Source organism: Hippocampus bargibanti, linkage group LG08 (assembly GCF_051943395.1).
Source record: "Hippocampus bargibanti isolate YZ-2025 linkage group LG08, ASM5194339v1, whole genome shotgun sequence".
Lineage (NCBI taxonomy): Eukaryota > Metazoa > Chordata > Actinopteri > Syngnathiformes > Syngnathidae > Hippocampus > Hippocampus bargibanti.
This window is the reverse complement of record NC_142741.1, coordinates 4,257,176-4,275,064: the sequence shown is the minus strand read 5'-3', so window position 1 is coordinate 4,275,064 and position 17,889 is coordinate 4,257,176. Positions and strand designations below refer to the sequence as shown.

The 17,889-nt window shown below is 51.0% G+C and overlaps 2 protein-coding genes across 2 annotated transcripts; one reads left to right on the top strand and one right to left on the bottom strand.

Moving 5' to 3' along the window:
• Window positions 1–759: 759 nt before the first annotated feature.
• Window positions 760–4,261, top strand: lacc1 (laccase domain multifunctional purine nucleosidase 1). The gene is made up of 5 exons (XM_089003364.1): window positions 760–1,222; window positions 2,250–2,428; window positions 2,503–2,668; window positions 3,580–3,796; window positions 3,899–4,261. The coding sequence occupies exons 1-5, from the start codon at window positions 760–762 to the stop codon at window positions 4,089–4,091; spliced, it is 1,218 nt and encodes a 405-aa protein (XP_088859490.1). The 3' UTR covers window positions 4,092–4,261.
• A 359-nt stretch (window positions 4,262–4,620) lies between these two features.
• On the bottom strand, window positions 4,621–17,031 carry itgav (integrin, alpha V). Its single transcript, XM_089003360.1, has 32 exons — window positions 16,624–17,031; window positions 15,508–15,635; window positions 12,907–12,998; window positions 12,683–12,797; window positions 12,550–12,611; window positions 12,425–12,473; window positions 12,186–12,308; window positions 12,074–12,118; window positions 11,940–11,983; window positions 11,778–11,834; window positions 11,646–11,698; window positions 11,501–11,576; window positions 11,299–11,428; window positions 11,138–11,235; window positions 10,921–11,014; window positions 10,801–10,846; window positions 10,181–10,288; window positions 10,047–10,102; window positions 9,789–9,943; window positions 9,571–9,708; window positions 9,433–9,500; window positions 9,203–9,347; window positions 9,040–9,132; window positions 8,524–8,603; window positions 8,373–8,453; window positions 8,175–8,280; window positions 7,925–8,083; window positions 7,732–7,860; window positions 7,524–7,637; window positions 7,358–7,465; window positions 6,516–6,635; window positions 4,621–6,448 (listed from the first exon to the last, which is right to left on the bottom strand). Exons 1-32 carry the CDS (start codon window positions 16,818–16,820, stop codon window positions 6,356–6,358), a joined length of 3,162 nt encoding a protein of 1,053 aa, XP_088859486.1. The 5' UTR covers window positions 16,821–17,031; the 3' UTR covers window positions 4,621–6,355.
• Between the last annotated feature and the right edge of the window lie 858 nt (window positions 17,032–17,889).

The following is a 17,889-nucleotide window of genomic DNA, read 5'->3' as shown; positions in this document are numbered from 1 at the left end:
TGGTTCTCTGAAGTGAACGAAGGAGCCAACTTTTTTTGTCCTCTATTCCCCGCCCCTGGTCTTCGGTTAAAGCCTCACGTGATTGGTCGATATCCGTGCTAGAGGAGGGAGGGGAGAATTACAGACACATGCAGCAGTGAGGAGAAGGGGGGGGGGTTAGGGTAGAGAGGTGGACAAATGTTATTTCATTATGCTGTAATTATTAATCAATTATGTTTTTTTACTAGTTGGTATGATAGCATTATTAATATGAAAAGCAATTTATTGACAGCTGATCATCAGACCAGAGTAACCACGGGGAAATTGAAAGTTAGTAGATGCTCTTTGTGCACATATAAATCAAGCCATATAAATAAAAATATTTGATATAGTGTATTTTTTTTACATGAGTAATTCGTTTTTCACATAATTTTACGTGATTTTTTGGTAGTTAATTAATTTAAGCAACAAAAAAGCTAACAAACTGAAGAGCCATTTTGTAGCCAAAAGAGCCGGATCTTTTTAGTGAACCGAGCCAAAAGAACTGGCTCTCTGAAAGGAGCCGGAATTCTCATCACTATTTGGCGCCGCCTTGCGGCGACTCACCGCCACGGCGGCAAAGAGGAACATGCGGAGTTTGGGATCGCCTTCGACCCTTGACACTTTGACGTCACGCGTTTGCTCTCCACCCCTTCGTCGCGGAAGAGGAAGCGCGTCTTTTTCTTTGTCTTTTTCTTCCGCATTTTCCGTTCTTCGGCCGCCCGGTCCGGTCCGGTGGCGATGGCGGCCGTGCTGCTGGACCTCGCGCACGCCTGCCGCTGCGGCTGCACCGAGCGGCACTTCCGCGAGGAGGCCGCCGACGGGCACGCGCACCTGTTCGTGCTAGGCGCGGCCCCGTGTGGCGGCCTGGCGGACGCGGCCCTTCGCGCCTGGGGTGGCCGCGGTGCGCGCGTCCGCCTGGACTGGCGCGCCACGGCCGCCTGCGCGTACCGCCTGAAGCGGGCGGCGGACGAGGTGGGCGCGCTCTCGCTGCGCGTCATCACAAGCCCGCGGGGGCGCGGGCGCCTGCTCGTCTACGAGCGCGCGCTCTTCACGCCTCTCTACGCCTTCACTTACCGGCTGGGCTGCGGCGACGAGGCGCCCGTCCCAGACGCGGACGTGGACGCCGACGTCGCGGCCGTGCTGCGGGCGTTGCCGCCGGTGGGCGGGGCCATCCGCGTGCTGGCGTCTTCGCTGATCCCAGGTGAGCGATCGATGAGTGATGGCTCGTCTTTTCCGAGCCACTTCCTCCACAAATAACCCGCATGGGTATTTTTTGGTGGCCGGAAATGGCAAGTGGACGAGATCAAGTGCGCCAATCAACTCGGAGCTGGGGGCGGAGGGGGGGTTGTCAATCAATCAAATACACCAACCGAGAACAAAAACAAATACAGTGATACCTTGTCTTACGAACTTAATTGGTTCCCAAAAAGTGTATGTACGGAGAAAAGTTTGTCTTCCAAACATTCATTTCACATTGGAGACAATTAAAATGAGAATAATCCGTTCCCAGGTCCCCAGTAAACGTGATTTACTATGAAATAACCATTCAAACAACACAAAATATACCTTATTTTACGTAGAATAAATGTGCTATTGTATTGTAATGAAAGAAATAAAATGTACTGTATAATTAAGTCATTTTATTCCCCATAAGACACCATTAAAATGAGAATAATGTTCCCAGATCCCCAGAAAACATGATTTTCTACGAAATAAGCCTTAAAATTACACAAAATATACCTTATTTTACATGTAATAAATGTGCTGTTGTATTGTAATGAAATAAATAAACTGTACTATATAATAAGGTTGTTTTATTTCCAATAAGAAACAATTAAAATGAGAATAATCCGTTCCCAGGTCCCCCATAAAACACTTTTCTGCGAAATAAGCCTACACAAAATATACATTATTTGATGTCGAATAAATGTGCTCATTTTATGTATAACTTTTTGATGACAACAGCGGATCGAACTTAATTGGTTCCCAGAAAGTGTGTGGAAGGCGAAAAGTGTGTCTCCCAAACATTAATTTCCCATAGGAAACCATTAAAAATGACAATAATCCGTTCCCAGGTCCCCAGAAAACGTGATTTTCTACGAAAAGAGCATTCAAACTACACAAAATATACCTTATTTTACGTAGAATTAATGTGGTATCCGTGAGCCTCCGCACTGACGTCCGGTATCGCGGCGGTCCTGGCCGGGTGGTGCTTCCTGTGGCCTCAGACTGCTTCGGCCATGGCTTCAGCACGCGCGGCGGCGGCGTGTCGCACGGGCCCACCTTATCGTCGTTGAACCTGTTCAGTAGCCCCAAACGGCGCGACTCGCCGGCCATGGTCCAGGAGAACCGGCGCCGCCTGGCGCTGCACGCCGGTTTCTACCCGCGCCCGCTGCGAATGGTCAAGGTGAGCGTCGATCCTGCTGGGTTTTTGTTTTGTTTCTGCGTCACCCTGACAGGAAGCGGACCGTTGCGGCGCAGGTGGAGCATTCAAGCCGCGTGTGGGTGTTGGGGAAAGACGAGCCGGAGCGCTACGACGCAGCAGTGACGGACCAGGTCGGGCATGTCCTGGCTGCGCCTGGCGCCGACTGCATCCCGATGCTCTTTGCGGACCCCGTGGCCAAAGCGGTGGGCGTCGCCCACGCAGGTACACCCCGTGGCGTCCAAGGACAAAAAAAAGACGTGCCAAATAAGCATGGAGGACACTAATAAAGGCTGGATTTGGTGCGCGTGGATCGGTAGCGCCTGCCTGAGGGGGAGTCGCTGGAAAAGGTGGTGAGCAGGGTGCGCAGGGTTGGGTTCAGTAGGAAGTGTAAAGTGAAAAGTTTGTCTGCCAAACATTTATTTCCCATAAGAAACCATTAAAAATGAGAATAATCCGTTCCCGGGTCCCCATAAAACAATTTTCTACTAAATAAGCCTTAAAACTACACAAAATATACCTTATTTTATGTAGAATAAATTTGCTCATTTTATGAATAACTTTTTGATGACAACAGCCGATCAAACTTAATTGGTTCCCAGAAAGTGTGTGTAAGGTGAAAAGTGTGTCTTCCAAACATTAATTTCCCATAGGAAACCATTAAAATGAGAATAATCCGTTTCCGGGTCCCCATAAAACATAGTTTTCTACTTTTTCATTTTCTAAGCCCTCAAACTACACAAAATATACCTTATTTTATGTATAATAAATTTGCTATGGTATTATAATTAAAGAAATGAACTGTTCTATGTAATAAAGTCATTTTATTTACCTTTGTGATGGTCGTTGATGGCTTGTGGGAGGAGGTCGGAGGGAGGGAATTGCTGTTTGGAAGGAGTCACATTCCATAAGGATTGTGATTAAAGAAATAAAACATACATTTCTACTAAATAAGCTTTAAGCTATTAGCTAGCTAACTTTCTATCTATGAGTTTTTTAGCTATTTATCTAGCTAGCTTTCTATTTGCTATTAGCTATCTAGTTTTATATCTATTTGAGTTACTTCCGGGTTGAACGCTGGCCCATGTAGCTCAGCGTTTCCCTACCAATCCACTGAGCTCGGCGTCCCTCTTCAGGCTGGAGGGGAACGCTGCTGGGCGTCGCCGCGGCAACGGTATTGGCCATGACGACGGAGCTGGGCTGCGCCAGCGCCGACATCCTGGTGGTCTTGGGGCCCTCGGTGGGCCCGTGCTGCTTTGCGCTGGAGCCGGAACAGGCGGCCCGCTTCCAACCGGAATGCGTCCGCTGGGCGCAGAGGCGCAGGCCCGGCGTGGACCTGCGACTGGCCAACAGGTGGCGGCGCGCCTCCTCCCTCGACCTCACCGCCGTGCCCGTCTGCCGTTCCTGCGCCGACCGACTCTTCTTCTCCGACGGTTTGGCTTCCCCGTTTGATAGGCAGCAGCTGGAGGAGGCGGGCATCCTGCCGCGGCACATACAGGACGACCCCAGCGTGGCGCCGTGCACCTCCTGCCACCCACGAGACTTCTTCTCTCGCGTGAGGGACGGAGACCACTTTGGCACCCAGGCGGGCTTCGTGTGGATCAAGGACAAGGTGCCCGACGAGGCTTGTTCGGCTTCGCGCCGGTGAGGCCGGCTCCGACCAGGGCGCTCGGCTGCTGGAGTGTCTCAAACAATGCTTTCCCGTACGCCCGGGGCGTGCAACTTTTACATCGGGCGTACAGCTTACAAAACGCCTCCGCCCGGGTGGCCGACAACTTCAAGAAAAGAAAGAAGAAAAAAAATTAAAGATTTTTTTTTTTCAAATCAAACGCTTGCTTTATTCAATAAAGGCGAAAGACCAGCTTGTCGATGCACTCGTGCAGGCCGCGGCAGGCACAAACCTGCAGGCCTCCCCCGGGCAACGCCGCTGCCGTCACCAGGCACTCGTGGGAGGCAGAGTCCAGCCCAAGCGCCCCCTGCGTGGCCCTCTGGTGAGGCGTCATCGGGCGTCGTTGCCGGGTCTGGCCGGGCGCATGCAGGGACTCTAACGCCGCGGCGCTCCTTCCTTCCTATTATTATTATTTGTTTTTTGAATTATTTTCCGCGTTCGGTGCTAGACGAGTCGTAGCTTTGCTGCCCCCTGGTGGCCAACAAGTTCAACAACAATGAGAACAATGGACAGACAAACGTTTTAATTCCAAAGTGAAAAGACGAATCGGCATCAAAGAGGAAAAATACCCCCCCAAAAAAATCAAGAGAGCCAGTGGGCCGAGCACATGGGGTCAAATGGCGACGTTCAGGCGCGCCGCCTCGCCCGCATTTTGCCGCCAATGGAAGCCGACAGGAAAACGGCACGAAACGCGAGTACAGTGAAACCTTGGCTTACAAAATTAATTGGTTCCCAGACAGAGTGTGTAAGGTGAAAAGTGTGTATCCCAAAAATTAACTTCCCATAGGAAACTATTAAAATGACAATAATCTGTTTCCGGGTCCCCATAAGACATAGTTTTCTACTTTTCAATTTTCTAAGCCCTCAAACTACACAAAATATACCTTATTTTATGTATAATAAATGTGCTATGGTATTATAATTAAAGAAATGAACTGTTCTATGTAATAAAGTCATTTTATTTACCTTTGTGATGGTCGTTTGTGGTTGGTTTGCTTGTGGGAGGTCGGAGGGAGGGAATTGCTGTTTGGAAGGAGTCACATTCCATAAGGATTGTGATTAAAGAAATAAACTGCACTATATAATAAAGTGGTTTTATTAACCTTTGTGATGGTCGTTGATAACTTGATGGAATGGAGTGGCCGGTTTCATCAGCTAAACACTTGATGAGGAACGTAACCTTCTTTTACCATCTTGAGGAATGATCCCTTGTAGGTGCTTTCGCTGCGATAATGTTACCTTGTTCCTCATCAATTGTGTTCTGTTTAGCTGGGTTGATAGCTTTTTGCATCAAGTGTAGAGATGGCTTGTGCGGGTTATTTGTGGAGCCTGATTGATGGGAATTTTAACCTTGCAGTCTACACTCTGCCTTTGAACTATCAAAGTTGAAACGAGTCCAAATGTCACTGTTTTCTATCCATTTTCTCACTCTCTCTGTCGTCTGCCTGTCCCTTTAATGTTTAAACCACCTCCCCTCACTGCTGCAATCTTGACCAATCACGTGGCTTTAACTGAAGACTGGGGGCGGGGAATAGAGAACAAAAAAAAAAGTCGGCTGCCATTTTCTTTTTGGAGAACGGCCTCACTCTCTGTCTGTAAACCAGCCCCCATCCTCACTGCTGCATTCTTCACCAATCACGTGACATTAACCAAAGACTGGGGGCGGGGAATAGAGGACAAAAATGAGTCGGCTGCCATTTTCTTGTTAGGAGCACATTTGCGAACGACACATCACTCATTGTGGCGCTCCGTGTGTATCCCGAAAAATAGTTTGTATGCCAAGGTACAATGTTCATAAATTTAACGTTCGTAAACCGAAAAGTTCGTAAGCCAAGGGGTTCGTAAACCGAGGTATCACTGTACGCTTCAAAAGTCAGTCAACATGCTTTGATTTGCAATTTGACGCCTTTCGTCTGGCTGCCTGCTGCTGGTGATAAGGAATCAGCTTTTCAAAATGGCTGCCGGCGAGACGATTTGGCGGGGTGTTTGTCCAATAAAAGGGTGACATAAATGGCGGCCGTGGGAGACAATGGTTGGCAACTCAAAATTTGTGTTAGGACAGATTGTGGGGAAGAAAGCAAAGTGATGCGCAAAGAGCAGCGGCGAGCGCTATCTTAGCATCGGGATTAGCGGACAAACCCGGCAGATGGTTGGCGTAGGCGCCCGCCAACAAAGTGCAAAAATGGGACTCTGCTCACGCGTGTGCTTTAGTGCTACGCTACACTAGGCTAGGCTAGGCCAGGCTAGGTGTCGGTATTTCCGTTCTCCTCGGGCTGGAGCTGCTCCTTCTCCAAGCAATCCTCCTGGGGGGGCCGTACTCGCTTGAAGAACCCCAGCTGGACAGACACATGCAAGCATCAAGCGGCCATTTTGAAGCCGTGCCTTGTACTGGCGGACGCTAACCTTGTACATGATGAAGATGAGCAGCGCCAGGAGTAGCAAGCCGGCCAGCACGGCCAGTGCCACCACCCAAGCGGGCACCGGCTGGGGGGCGTCCGCCACCCACAGCACCGACACGCTAACCTGCGGCACCAAAAGAGACAAACGAATCAATCCAGCTGGCAATCTATTAGCTATCTAGCTAGCAAAGTATCTAGCTAATAGATAGTTGTTAGCTAGCTGGCTAGCTTTCTATCTATTTATCTGGCTACCTAGCTATCTATTTGCTATCTAGCTATGTCTTCTTTTTATTTATCTAGATATCTACGCATTTAGCTGGCTACCTAGATAGCTATCTATTAGCTATCCAGCTAGCAAGGTACCTAGCTAATAGCTAGCTTTCTATCGATTCAGCTGGCTACCTAGCTAGCTATTTTCTGTCTATTAGCTATCTAGCTTACTATGTATCTATTTAGCTGGCTACCTAGCTAGCTATCTATTAGCTATCCAGCTAGCAAGGTACATAGCTAATAGCTAGCTTTCTATCTATTCAGCTGGCTACCTAGCTAGATATTTTCTGTCTATTAGCTATCTAGCTGGCTATCTATTAGCTATCTAGCTTACTATGTATCTATTTGCTATCTATTAGCTATCTAGCTAGCATCGCGCTATTAGCTAGCTTTCTATCTATTTAGCTGGCTACCTAGCTATCTATTTGCTGTCTATTCGCTATCTAGATGGCTATCTATTAGCTATCAAGGTACGTATCTAGCTGGCTAGCTGTTAGCTATCTCTTCACTTCTGCGGCCCGAAAAAGACAAACGAATCAAATGGGAGCCCGCCCGCGGCGCCATCGCCTCACTCACGGTGGTGCTGTTGGACGGCAGCGTGGCCGGAATCTTCTTGTAGGGCATCTGGATGACGTTGAAGGAGGCGCCCGACACCAACACGTACGAGCGGTTCTCATTCTCCGCCTAAGCACAAAATGGCGTCAGCGATGATGCCGCGGCGGGAACGATGGATCGTGCGTACCCTCAGCAAGTTGTTAACGTCCAGCCGCGAGTAAACGAAGACGATGGCGTTCTTCTTCCTCTCCAGGCGGCCCACCTGGCAGCGAAGCCTCATGCAGGCCGCCGTCCCGCAGTCCTGCAGGCAAAGCCGTATGGCCGCCCGAGCAAAGTCGCCTGAGCAAAGTCGCCGAGCGAGGCCGCCGGGCACCTCCCCTCCACGCCGCGTTTACCAGCTTGACCAGGTGGTCGTCCGGCATCTGCAGGTCCCGCTTGCGAAGGCGCTTGCGCTCTCGTCCTTCCGTCTGGCCGTCTCCGCCGCTGGCGTTTCGAAGCGCCGCCGCCGACGAGGGACTCTCCAGCTGCCGGCGAAAAACGGGTCAGTGACAGACGGGGTGGGCGTAAAAAAATAAGGCGGGGCCTCACAGTGAGGTTGCGTGCGTTGAGCCGCACGTCGCTGGAGCAGTTGACGGGTCCTTCCGTGTCCAGATGGGTGACGTAGAGCAGGGTGGCGTTGTCGTAGGCGTACGGCCACTCCACCTCCAGTGCCGCTTGGCTCAGCGTGCTTGGCCCGTCGTTCAGCAACTGCGCCAGAGCACAAAGCCTTGGCCGCCACATTCGCCACCACATTCGCCGCCCCTTGGCCGCCACATTCGCCGCCCTCGACTTGGCCTACCTCATAGACGTGCACAATTTGCGGTCCGATGTCGTCGCCGGTGATTGGGGGCACTTTGGGGCGCCAGTTGGCGATGGGGAGCAACAGCTGACCGGGAGACGACGTACTGCAGACAAAATGTCCGTGGCGCTTTTCTCAACGGCCTTCAGGTGTTGACCCCCCCACACCAAAAAAAAAAAAGCGGGTGAGCATGGTTACCCGCGTATAGAGACTTGCGCCACCACGATGAGCTTGGTGACGCTGGACACCTTGGCACTGGTGCTGTTGAACTGGTTGGAGCTGCAACGAAAGGCGTCAAAGGCACAAACTGAACTTTCTCTGTTGGGGAGGGGGCTAGGGGGGTCCTCACCTGACCATCTGCAGGTCAAAGCGCACGTCCGTGTCGTCCTCCGACAGCTGATGGACGCCGAAGCGCAGCTCTGCCAACACCTGCATAGGCGCCCATCCAGAAGGGGGGCCGGGGGACAACACACACCATGGTCTATTCACTTCTTTTTATTTAGCTGGCTATCTAGCTATTTAGCCGGCTACCTAGCTAGCTATCTATTTGCTGTCTATTAGATATCTCGCTGGCTATCTATTAGCTATCTAGCTAGCGAGGTACCTAGCTGTCTAGCTATTAGCTATATATTAGCTGTTAGCTAGCTAGCTAGTTTTTTATTTATTTGAGTCCGGGTTGAGTGAACGCTGGCGCATGTGGCTTCCGCTGCTCACCCACAGAAAAACGTATCCTGTGACTGTAAAGTGTCCTTGAGAGTTTTGAAAGACGCTTAGAAATCAAATGTATTATTATTATTATTATTATTATTATTATTGGTGTGAGACGGCTGTGAAAAGACTCGGTGGGCTTGGGCGGCGCCCCCACCTTGCTTCCGCCCTTCATGGGGTTCCCCAGATCGCACACCACCATCTTGGTCCCGTTCTCCTTCTTGTAGGCGCACGATAGGCGGCTCAGCGTCTGGCGGCGACACGCATCTTCAGAACCGGGCCTCGAGAACCCCAAAGTGCCGCCCCCCCGGTCAGCCTACCTGACTGCGCACCACACCGGTGAAGTCGGCCTGCGGCGGCAGGAAGACGTGCAGCTCGGCCTCGTAGGCGCCCTCACCGCGGTTCTCCGCCGCGATCTCCAGCGTCACCGCATTGTCGTCGCCGATGGCCATCTCGGAACGGTCGCTGCCGGACGGGATGAGGTGGGAACGGGGGGGGTTTAGGGGCGTCGGCGCCACCCCGCAATGACATCTTTTGGCGGCGGCTTCACCTCTGGACTGACAGCCGCAGGTCAGGCTTGCAGACGTTGTCGTCGCCGCAGTCCAGCAGGATGTGAGCCTGGGGGCCGCGGAACGTCAGGTGGGTGGGCCGAGGTGGGGGGCAAAAACCGCAGCCCTAGGCGCTTTACCTGCCGGGTGACGTTGGGCGGGGCGGCTACGTCCAGGACGGGCCGCAGGCCGTTGCGGTCTTGGGCGCGCCCGTAGTCCAAGGCGTACTCCAGGACCACCGAGATGGGCGTGATCTTATCGCGAAAGTCGCGGTCGTCCTGCCGTCGCAAAGGCGCATCAGCGGGGGAGGACGGCGGTCGTGACCCCCCCGACGCTTGACTTTGGCGGCCCCCCCTACCCTGAGGAAAACCTGCTGCTCCTCGCAGGCGGGCCCCCCGCCGTTATTGAGCGTGATGTTCTTGGCGTAGGCCACGCCGCGCCCGTGCAAGAAAAGGACCCGCCTGGCCGAGTCCTTCGGCTTCAGCCGGTCCAGGAGCACGTCCACGCCGAAGGCTGTCAAAGGGAAAAAGTGGCCAAAGTAGCAAAAATTGCCAAAGTAGCAAAAATTGCCAAAGTGGCAAAAAGGGCAGCAATAGAGGCGCAAAAAGCTACTCACTGAGGGAAGATGGCGCCCCCGGCCCACTCGCCTTCAGGCAGTACTTGACCTTGAAGCTGCAAAGGCAATGCCAGTTACAATGGCGGCCCGGCCTGGTTAGGGGGGCGAGTACGACGGGGCGGCGGTTCGCTCACCAGGAGACAGCGGCGCCGGAGCCCGGCAGCGTGCAGGTCTTCTCCTCGGGGTTGATAATCTGTGGGCTGATGTCCAGCGTGGCATTGACGCTGATCACCGGCCGCGCTCTGCATACACACGAGCACCATTGACTCCACATCAGATTCCCTATTCGCTAGCTATAAGCTATCTATTCGCTAGCTATTAGTGATCTATTCGCGAGCTAATAGCTATCTATTTGGTAGCAAATAGTTATCTATGCGCTAGCTAATAGCTATCTATTTGGTAGCAAATAGCTATCTATGCGCTAGCTAATAGCTATCTATTCGCAGATAGCTTTCTATCTATTTGAGTTACTTCCAGGTTGAGTGAATTCACAGCATTCACTGCAGACAAAAACGTATCCTCTGACTGTAAAGTGACCTTGAGAGTTTTGAAAGGCGCTTAGAAATGAAAAATATTTCCGCCTGGACTTTTGGGACTAGACTTGTGCTTGGATGGTTTTTTTAGGGTCATGGAGCACCCTGGTTGTGGTTGGTTCTTGTTTGTCTGAACTATTCTCGCAATCAGCTGCATTTGAGCCAACTTGAAACAGCCACGCACACGCAAACAACCCACCCGACCCCCCTCGGTGGATTACCTGTACAAAACGGCCCTATCAGCTCCAAAGACCCCCACGAGTAAATCTGGTGACACATAAAAAAGGTTTGGTGGCGGTGAGCCCGCCTTTGATGCCCCCCCCTCCCATTTGGCAGCCTACCCGGGTAGCCGTTGCGGTCGATGTCCGTGTTTCCCGTCATGGAGTAGCCAAAGCTGGCCGGCATGGCGTCGGAGGCCCACTGGCCCCGCAGGACCTGGTGGGCGGCGCGCCGGTTAGCACGTCGGCGGCGCCAAAGCAAAACGGAGCAAAGACCTCCCGGAGTTCCCATTGCGGAGAGGCGATTTTCTTTCCTTAACTTGGCGTCGGGGGCTCGTACCTGCGAGGGCGCCTGCGATGGGCCTTGGGGACCCCCGTTGTGGATGTAGACCTGGCCCAGGTGCCGCGGACCACCGTAGGGGGCCGAGATGGCCACGTCTGGTCAAACACGCAAGGTGTCAGCACCTGCCCACGCACCCGCGCATCCCCGTGCCCGCCTACCGTTGTATCCGTCCATGTTGAGGTCTCCGAGCGCGGCTACGGCCGAGCCGTAGCGGGCGTAGACTTCCGAGCCGACCAGCGTCCGCGGAGGCTGGAAGGAAAAGCCACCGCGGCCCAGGAAGACACACACCTGGACGCCAGCGCCCGGTCAAGATGGGTGAAGACGCCAGGGGGGCTGTTGGGGGGGGGGGGGGTCCCTTACCTGTCCCACCTCCCTCAGCTTGCCGTCGGAGCCTCTGTCCATGAAGAGGGGCGCACCCGCCAGCAGGTCCGTCAAACTGAGCACAGGCGCAAGCGTTAGCCCCGCGACTCCATTCGAGCCACGCCCGCCCCAGCACGCAACTCACCCGTCGCCATTGACGTCGCTGGCGGCCACCGAATGGCCGAAGTAGGCGGCCATCTTGAAAGGACACAAAGAAGAGAGGAGAGAGGTGCGCTTTTGGACTCGAGTCCGGGAAAAGCGGCGATCGGGCGCTCACCTGACTTCCGGTGAAGTTGACCACCGACTCCATGTTGAGGCCGTTGAAGATGTTGACCTGAAACGGGGAAACGCTCGCCGCTTAGCACGGGCGCTAACCGGCGTGCGCTAACTGGCGTGCGCGAACCGGCGTGCGCTATCCGACGAGGAGCGAGCCACTCACGTAACCCAGCGCCTTGTCTCCCCGCGGCACCCCCGTTACGTAATCTGCAAGGACATCGGCGCTCCTCAACTTCCGGCTTCAAATTGAACCCGCCCACCCCAAAAAACAACAACAACAAAAACAAAGTTGTCTACCTTCTTTGCCGTCATCGTTGAAGTCCGCCACCGTCACCGAATATCCTGGCGAGAGAAACAAATGAGCACGGGACCCCCCCCCCCCCTCACGCCCCCCTGACGTTTCGCTAACCCAGGTAGCTGTCGTCGTACTGGGCGCCGGCCGACTTGGTGGCCAGCGTGTTTCCGTAGGGGCTGATGAAACGGTCGTCGAAGCGGGCCAAGATTTCGGACACGTCGTCCGATATCAGCTGACCTGCGGGGGTGATGGAGGGGTCGCCATCAAAGAGGGGAACTTGTTGACCTTTGTTGACCTTGCAAGCCCCGCCCTCAAAGGCCAAAAAGGGGAAGCGGGAATGCGGCTGAGGTGACCTTGCCAGTAGAAGCTTCCGGGTCCTCCCACCACCACTCGCTTGTCCGTCTGAAACACACATCCCCCCCTTTTTTTTAGTATCGCAGCCCCTCTGGAGCACACTGGCCGGGTCGGGGACACCAACCTTGAGGAAGTCGGCGCTGAAGCCAGCCTGGCAGAAGCCCTGCCCCTCCGGAGAGTTGGCGCCTGCGCAGGGGGCACAAAATATCGATCAAAAGGCCACGGGGCAGGTCGGCAGAGGCCGAAAGACAACGCACTTGATCGGCAGGGCGAGTACTCCACCACCGTCTGGTCTTTTTTGAGAAAACACGTCCCCACAGGCTCGCGCTCCGAATACCCAAAGGTGGACCACTGGTAGAGCGGCGCACACGCCTGCGCCATTGTGGGGGTGACAGGGCACGTCAATCACAAGAAGAAAAACACCCTTGTACCGTTATCAAGCGCCCAGGAGCTCAAAGGAGAGCTTCTCGATGGATCTTACCAGGATATGCTCGCCGTCCGAGCGCACCGAAGCGCCGAACCACTGCTTGGATTTAAACTCCATCTGAGCGCCGTCCGCGTTCTTACGCTCGCCTGACAAAGAAACAACAACAGAAGTCAACCTGGCGGGACACGATCAATTACTGATTACACGATCAAGTCCTCGGCCAGTTCTGTCCTGGGCTGCTTGCTGGACTCTCTGGAGGAGGTGGGTAACAGAGGGACGCTTGCTAAGCTAAAAGCTATGATGGACAGCCCTTTCCACCCACCCTGACAGCACTGGGTAGCTGTTATGAATATGATTCAAATAGTTCTGAAGAGGAAAGCATAAATGTTTGCAATCTATTAGAGAAGTCCTTCCGTATCAATTCAAGGTGTCTGGACTCTAATGTAGCGCCCAGAAAATGCACAAGATGGCGCACAAGCCTTGTTGGAAATGGGCTAATTTGTTCGCTGGGAATTCGTGTAATACATCTTCTTTATGCGTGTTACCGCAATTAGTTGCGACACACAACGATTCACCATCGTGTTATTTATGTAGTTTTCTTTCTAATTTCACGATCAACACGGTGTTTTCAGATGAAAAAAAGTACTCAAAATGCATTGTGTGTCACTTTCTTGGTCAGGGGCGTTCCCTCCGTAACGTCACGTCAGGAATCGTCACCAACTCGAAAACAAGACTTCATGAATATTCAGCGCGAGTCTTAAAATATAGCGATATGCGGTGGAAACTTTGGAAAATGCGCTAGTAGAAGTCATTTGAAGTGATTTTACAAATTACGGACGCAACTTGTCTGAAGGTGTCGGTTGTCCGTTAAGAACAGCTGAAACAAAGCGCTAACAGAAAAAATGCTGCCCCCTCCCGGAAGGGATAAATAATATAGGAGATTTTTTTTATAATAAGCACCCAAACTGAGTTCTTGTTTAGGTCAAAAATTTTGAGCGTTATAATATATATATATATATATATATATATATATATATATATATATATATATATATATATATATACATACAGTAAAGTCTCGTTATATCGATATTGGATATATCGATAGTCCCGGTTATATCGATACTATTTCTATGCACGCACGGAGAAAATTACATGCAAACAGGGTCGGCTATATCGATAGTCCCGGTTATATCGATATTTTTGCGGACTACCTTGAATATCGATATAACGAGACTTTACTGTATATATATATATATACAATAGTTGTTGTCATGTTTTTTTTTTTTTTTTTGGGGGGGGGGGGGGTTGTCACGTTGCCATTTGCGGGCATCTGTCACAGATAAGCATGAACAAGCCTTCGAAACGGAAACTTGTCTGACCTTCACGAGGGAAAGAAAGATGTCAAAAGCCCCAAAAATGGCCCACAGTCAACAGCTCACTTCCTGTTGTGCGCTGACACACACACACACACACACACACACACACACACACACACACACACACACACACACACACACACACACACACACACACACACACACACACACACACACACACACACACACACACACACACACACACACACACACACACACACACACACACACACACACACACACACACACACACACACACACACACACACACACACACACACACACACACACACACACACACACACACACACACACAGCCATAACGGTGCACGGTGCTGCTTAATCACGCAGGCAGGCGATGCAGACGGGCGACGCTGATGGCCTCAAAGTAACAAGCACTCTCCTTTTAGTCCACCGTAATCGATTCGAGTATGTTTTTCAAGTAATTTTGGTGGAATCCGAATAACACTGCAATGCATTTGGGAGTGCCACTCGGCTCTGTTTTAGGGCCTTTTCCATTCAATACAAAAGTATCCCATTTTCACAAATTCTATCCATCCATTTTCTAGACTGCTTTATCCTCATTGGCTCATTGAGTGGCAGACAATGTGCCACAATGTGTCCACTCCAGTGCCAGGGTTTTTGTCACTTTTAATCAAATTGCAGGACCCACAGAAGAATATTGACTTTTAGGGCTAGATAAACATAAAAAAAAACTATTAAAAAACTTTGATTTTCTTTTTTCATTAGAAAAAAAATAGTTATTGTAGTAGTCTAATAGTCAGTAGTTGGGTAATTTGTTTCTAAAATGAGGGGTGTAATGATTCGTCATTACAATAAACGTATCCTCTGTATGAAATGATATCACCCAATAGAGCAATATATCGTTCTAGCGATCTAGCTGGCTACCTAGCTGGCTATCTATTTGCTATCTATTAGCTAGCTAGCTGGTTATTTAGAAACCGAAATATTTGCTAACTATAAGCTGGCTAGGTATTTATCTATCTATTAGTTATCTATTAGCTAGCTAGCTAACTTTCTATCTATTTGAGTTATTCCGGGTTGAATGAACGCTGGCGCATGTGGCTGCCGCTGCTCACCCACAGAGAAACTGATCCTGTGACTGTAAAGTGACCTTGAGAGTTTTGAAAGGCGCTTAGAAATTAAATGTATTATTATAATTATAAAGTTTGGGTGTGAAACGGCCCGTTTCAAGAGTGGCAAACACATTTGGAAAGAAAAGAAGAGCGGAATTTGAAAACAAATGAAAGCCTACCTGAGGAGTCAAAGAGGATCTGGCGGCAGGCGGCGGCGCCCCCCGCCCAGGGGCAGCTGTAGACGGCCCCCCGCTCCAGCACCTCGCCTGACGTGTTGGCCCGCGGTGCTCCGATCAGGACGTCCGACCTGGGCATATTGGCGGCAAAATTGAAGTTATTATAATAACAATAATACATTTGATTTATAAACACCTTTCAAACTCTCAAGGTCACTTTAGAGTCACAGCATCAGTTTTTCCTGTGGGTGAGCAGCAGCAGCCACACGCACCAGCGTTCACTCAAGCCGCAAGTAACTCAAATAGATAGAAAGCAAGCTAGCTTGCTTATCTAGCTCTTAGATAGCTAGATAGCCAATAGATAGCTAGCCAGCCAGCTATAATAGATATATATAATAGCTATTAAGTAGCGAGCTAGATAGTTAATAGATAGCTGCCACCTGGGCAGGATGATTAATGAAATGAACACGTCCCTGGTGAAATATTTGAAGACAAGGACTGCAAAGTATCAAATTTCTCCATTGTGGGACTATTAAAGTCTTTCTGATTCGGATGAAGTTGAAAATAGGCCGGTTTGCTCAATCTCTTTGTCATTCGCATGCCATAACTTGTATTGCGAGTCAATTGAGTAAGGCTTGGTTCAGCTGCCACCAGCTTTTTTTCCTATCGCGGGTGGTCCTGGTCCCCATTAACCGCGAAAAACGAGGGGTGACTGTTTACTCGTTTGCGACGAGGACAAGGTGGAAATGGGCGCGTGCTTGCCAAATATCACACATTGAAGCTTGGCATTATTAACCAGTTGGTCAGCATAAAAGCATAGAGGACTTGAGTTTCCAATCCAAGTCCCGAGTTGAGACAAAAGACCAGAGGGCGATTCGGATTTGGGTTCGGAAGCGGCTCACTCGTCATGTGTCCAATTATGGACACGAGCGGGAGGGAAGCGAAGCCGATTGCGGCGCATGCGCACTAGCGCGGCTTTCCCAATTTATGGTGGTTGAGGGCTCCCCTGGCCCAAAGTGCTTGAAAAAGTACACCAATAACAAGAAAACAAGTCGCCTCCGCTCCCGTAGAGTGAAGTTTGTCAAATATGGCGACGGGGTCCGTCTTTTTCCGCCTTACCGTTGGTTGTTGGGGGCTTTAAAGAAGTCCACCGAGAAGCCGAAGTAGCTGCCCGGGGGGCCGTCGTACACCGACGGCCGCTCGGCGTCCAGGTTGAAGGCGCCTCCGCGCCCCGTTAGCACCGCCAGCGCCGCCGCCAACTCGATGACTACGGCGGCGGCGGGGAGACGGCCGCGCCGCCCCGGCCCCGCTGCCATGGCTTGGCCGAGGAGAGGAGGCGAACGAGGAGAAAGTTTTCAAGACTGAAGGCTCGCCGGCTAAGGCAGCTAGCTAGCGAGCGCGCGTCCTTGCCGAGCCTCGCCGGCGTGTCGGTTCCTTCGTCGACCGTCGTCGGACTCCCTGGGACGAGCGCTGGCTTGTCCCGGCTGGGAAATATTTGAGCGTGCTCGGAAGGGAAGACCAGGAAAACAACCAGTGACGTCTCTGGAAGTCCAACTCCCTCCTGTCACATTAAAAGTCAGAAACACTTTTCACAATAAAAGAACAAAAAAAAATGCGGTCTCTCGTCCCACACAAAAACTGTATTGCGTCCACGACTTTTCTTCGCTTTGTGGTCAATTTGCATATGTCGACGATGCCGTCGTGTGTCGGTCAAGTTATTATGACATTATTATGGTTATTATGATTATTATGATTACTACCCAGCTATCTATCTATCTATCTATCTATTAGCTACCTAGCTGGCTATCTATTCTCTATCTATTAGCTATCTGGCTGGCTCTCTAGCAGTTATACGGCTACCTAGCTAGCTGGCTATCTATTAGCTAACTAGCTTTCTGTCTATTTGAGTTACTCCGTGTGGCTGCCGCTGCTCACCCACAGAAAAACTGAAAAGTGACCTTGAGAGTTTTGAAAGGCGCTTATCAATAAAATGTATTATTATTATTATATTATATACCTTCCTAGAGGACAGTAATAAATCTGTGCTGTATGTCATGCATATTATTAGCATATTTGACTATAAAGCTGTCTTTGACAAGTGTTCACCGAGTGTCGGCGTCTTGCACGTTGGCCAATTTGCCAGCAGAGGTCGCCGTCGCTCCTTTTGCTCTTCGTCAATGTGAAAAAAGGGGGAGAAAAGCAAACCACAATGGTCATCCTAAAGGAATCCGCTTCAAAAAGAAACGCCAAGATTTTACCACGAGAGGGGTGGATTCAGGGGATGGGGTCACGATTCGCTCTTTCACAACAGGATGCCAAAGTATCAAATTGCAATATTCTTTGCTATTTTATGACATATTCGGAATTGTCTGACTTTTAATCATC

Coding starts and splice junctions, on each gene's coding strand:
- lacc1 (XM_089003364.1), top strand. CDS start 760: ATGGCGGCCGTGCTGCTGGACCTCGCGCACGCCTGCCGCTGCGGCTGC. Junction 1,223..2,249: donor GGCGTCTTCGCTGATCCCAG/GTGAGCGATCGA, acceptor CTGTGGCCTCAG/ACTGCTTCGGCCATGGCTTC. Junction 2,429..2,502: donor GCCCGCTGCGAATGGTCAAG/GTGAGCGTCGAT, acceptor GTTGCGGCGCAG/GTGGAGCATTCAAGCCGCGT.
- itgav (XM_089003360.1), bottom strand. CDS start 16,820: ATGGCAGCGGGGCCGGGGCGGCGCGGCCGTCTCCCCGCCGCCGCCGTA. Junction 10,847..10,920: donor CGACCGCAACGGCTACCCGG/GTAGGCTGCCAA, acceptor ATGTGTCACCAG/ATTTACTCGTGGGGGTCTTT. Junction 8,454..8,523: donor TTTGACCTGCAGATGGTCAG/GTGAGGACCCCC, acceptor CTTTCGTTGCAG/CTCCAACCAGTTCAACAGCA.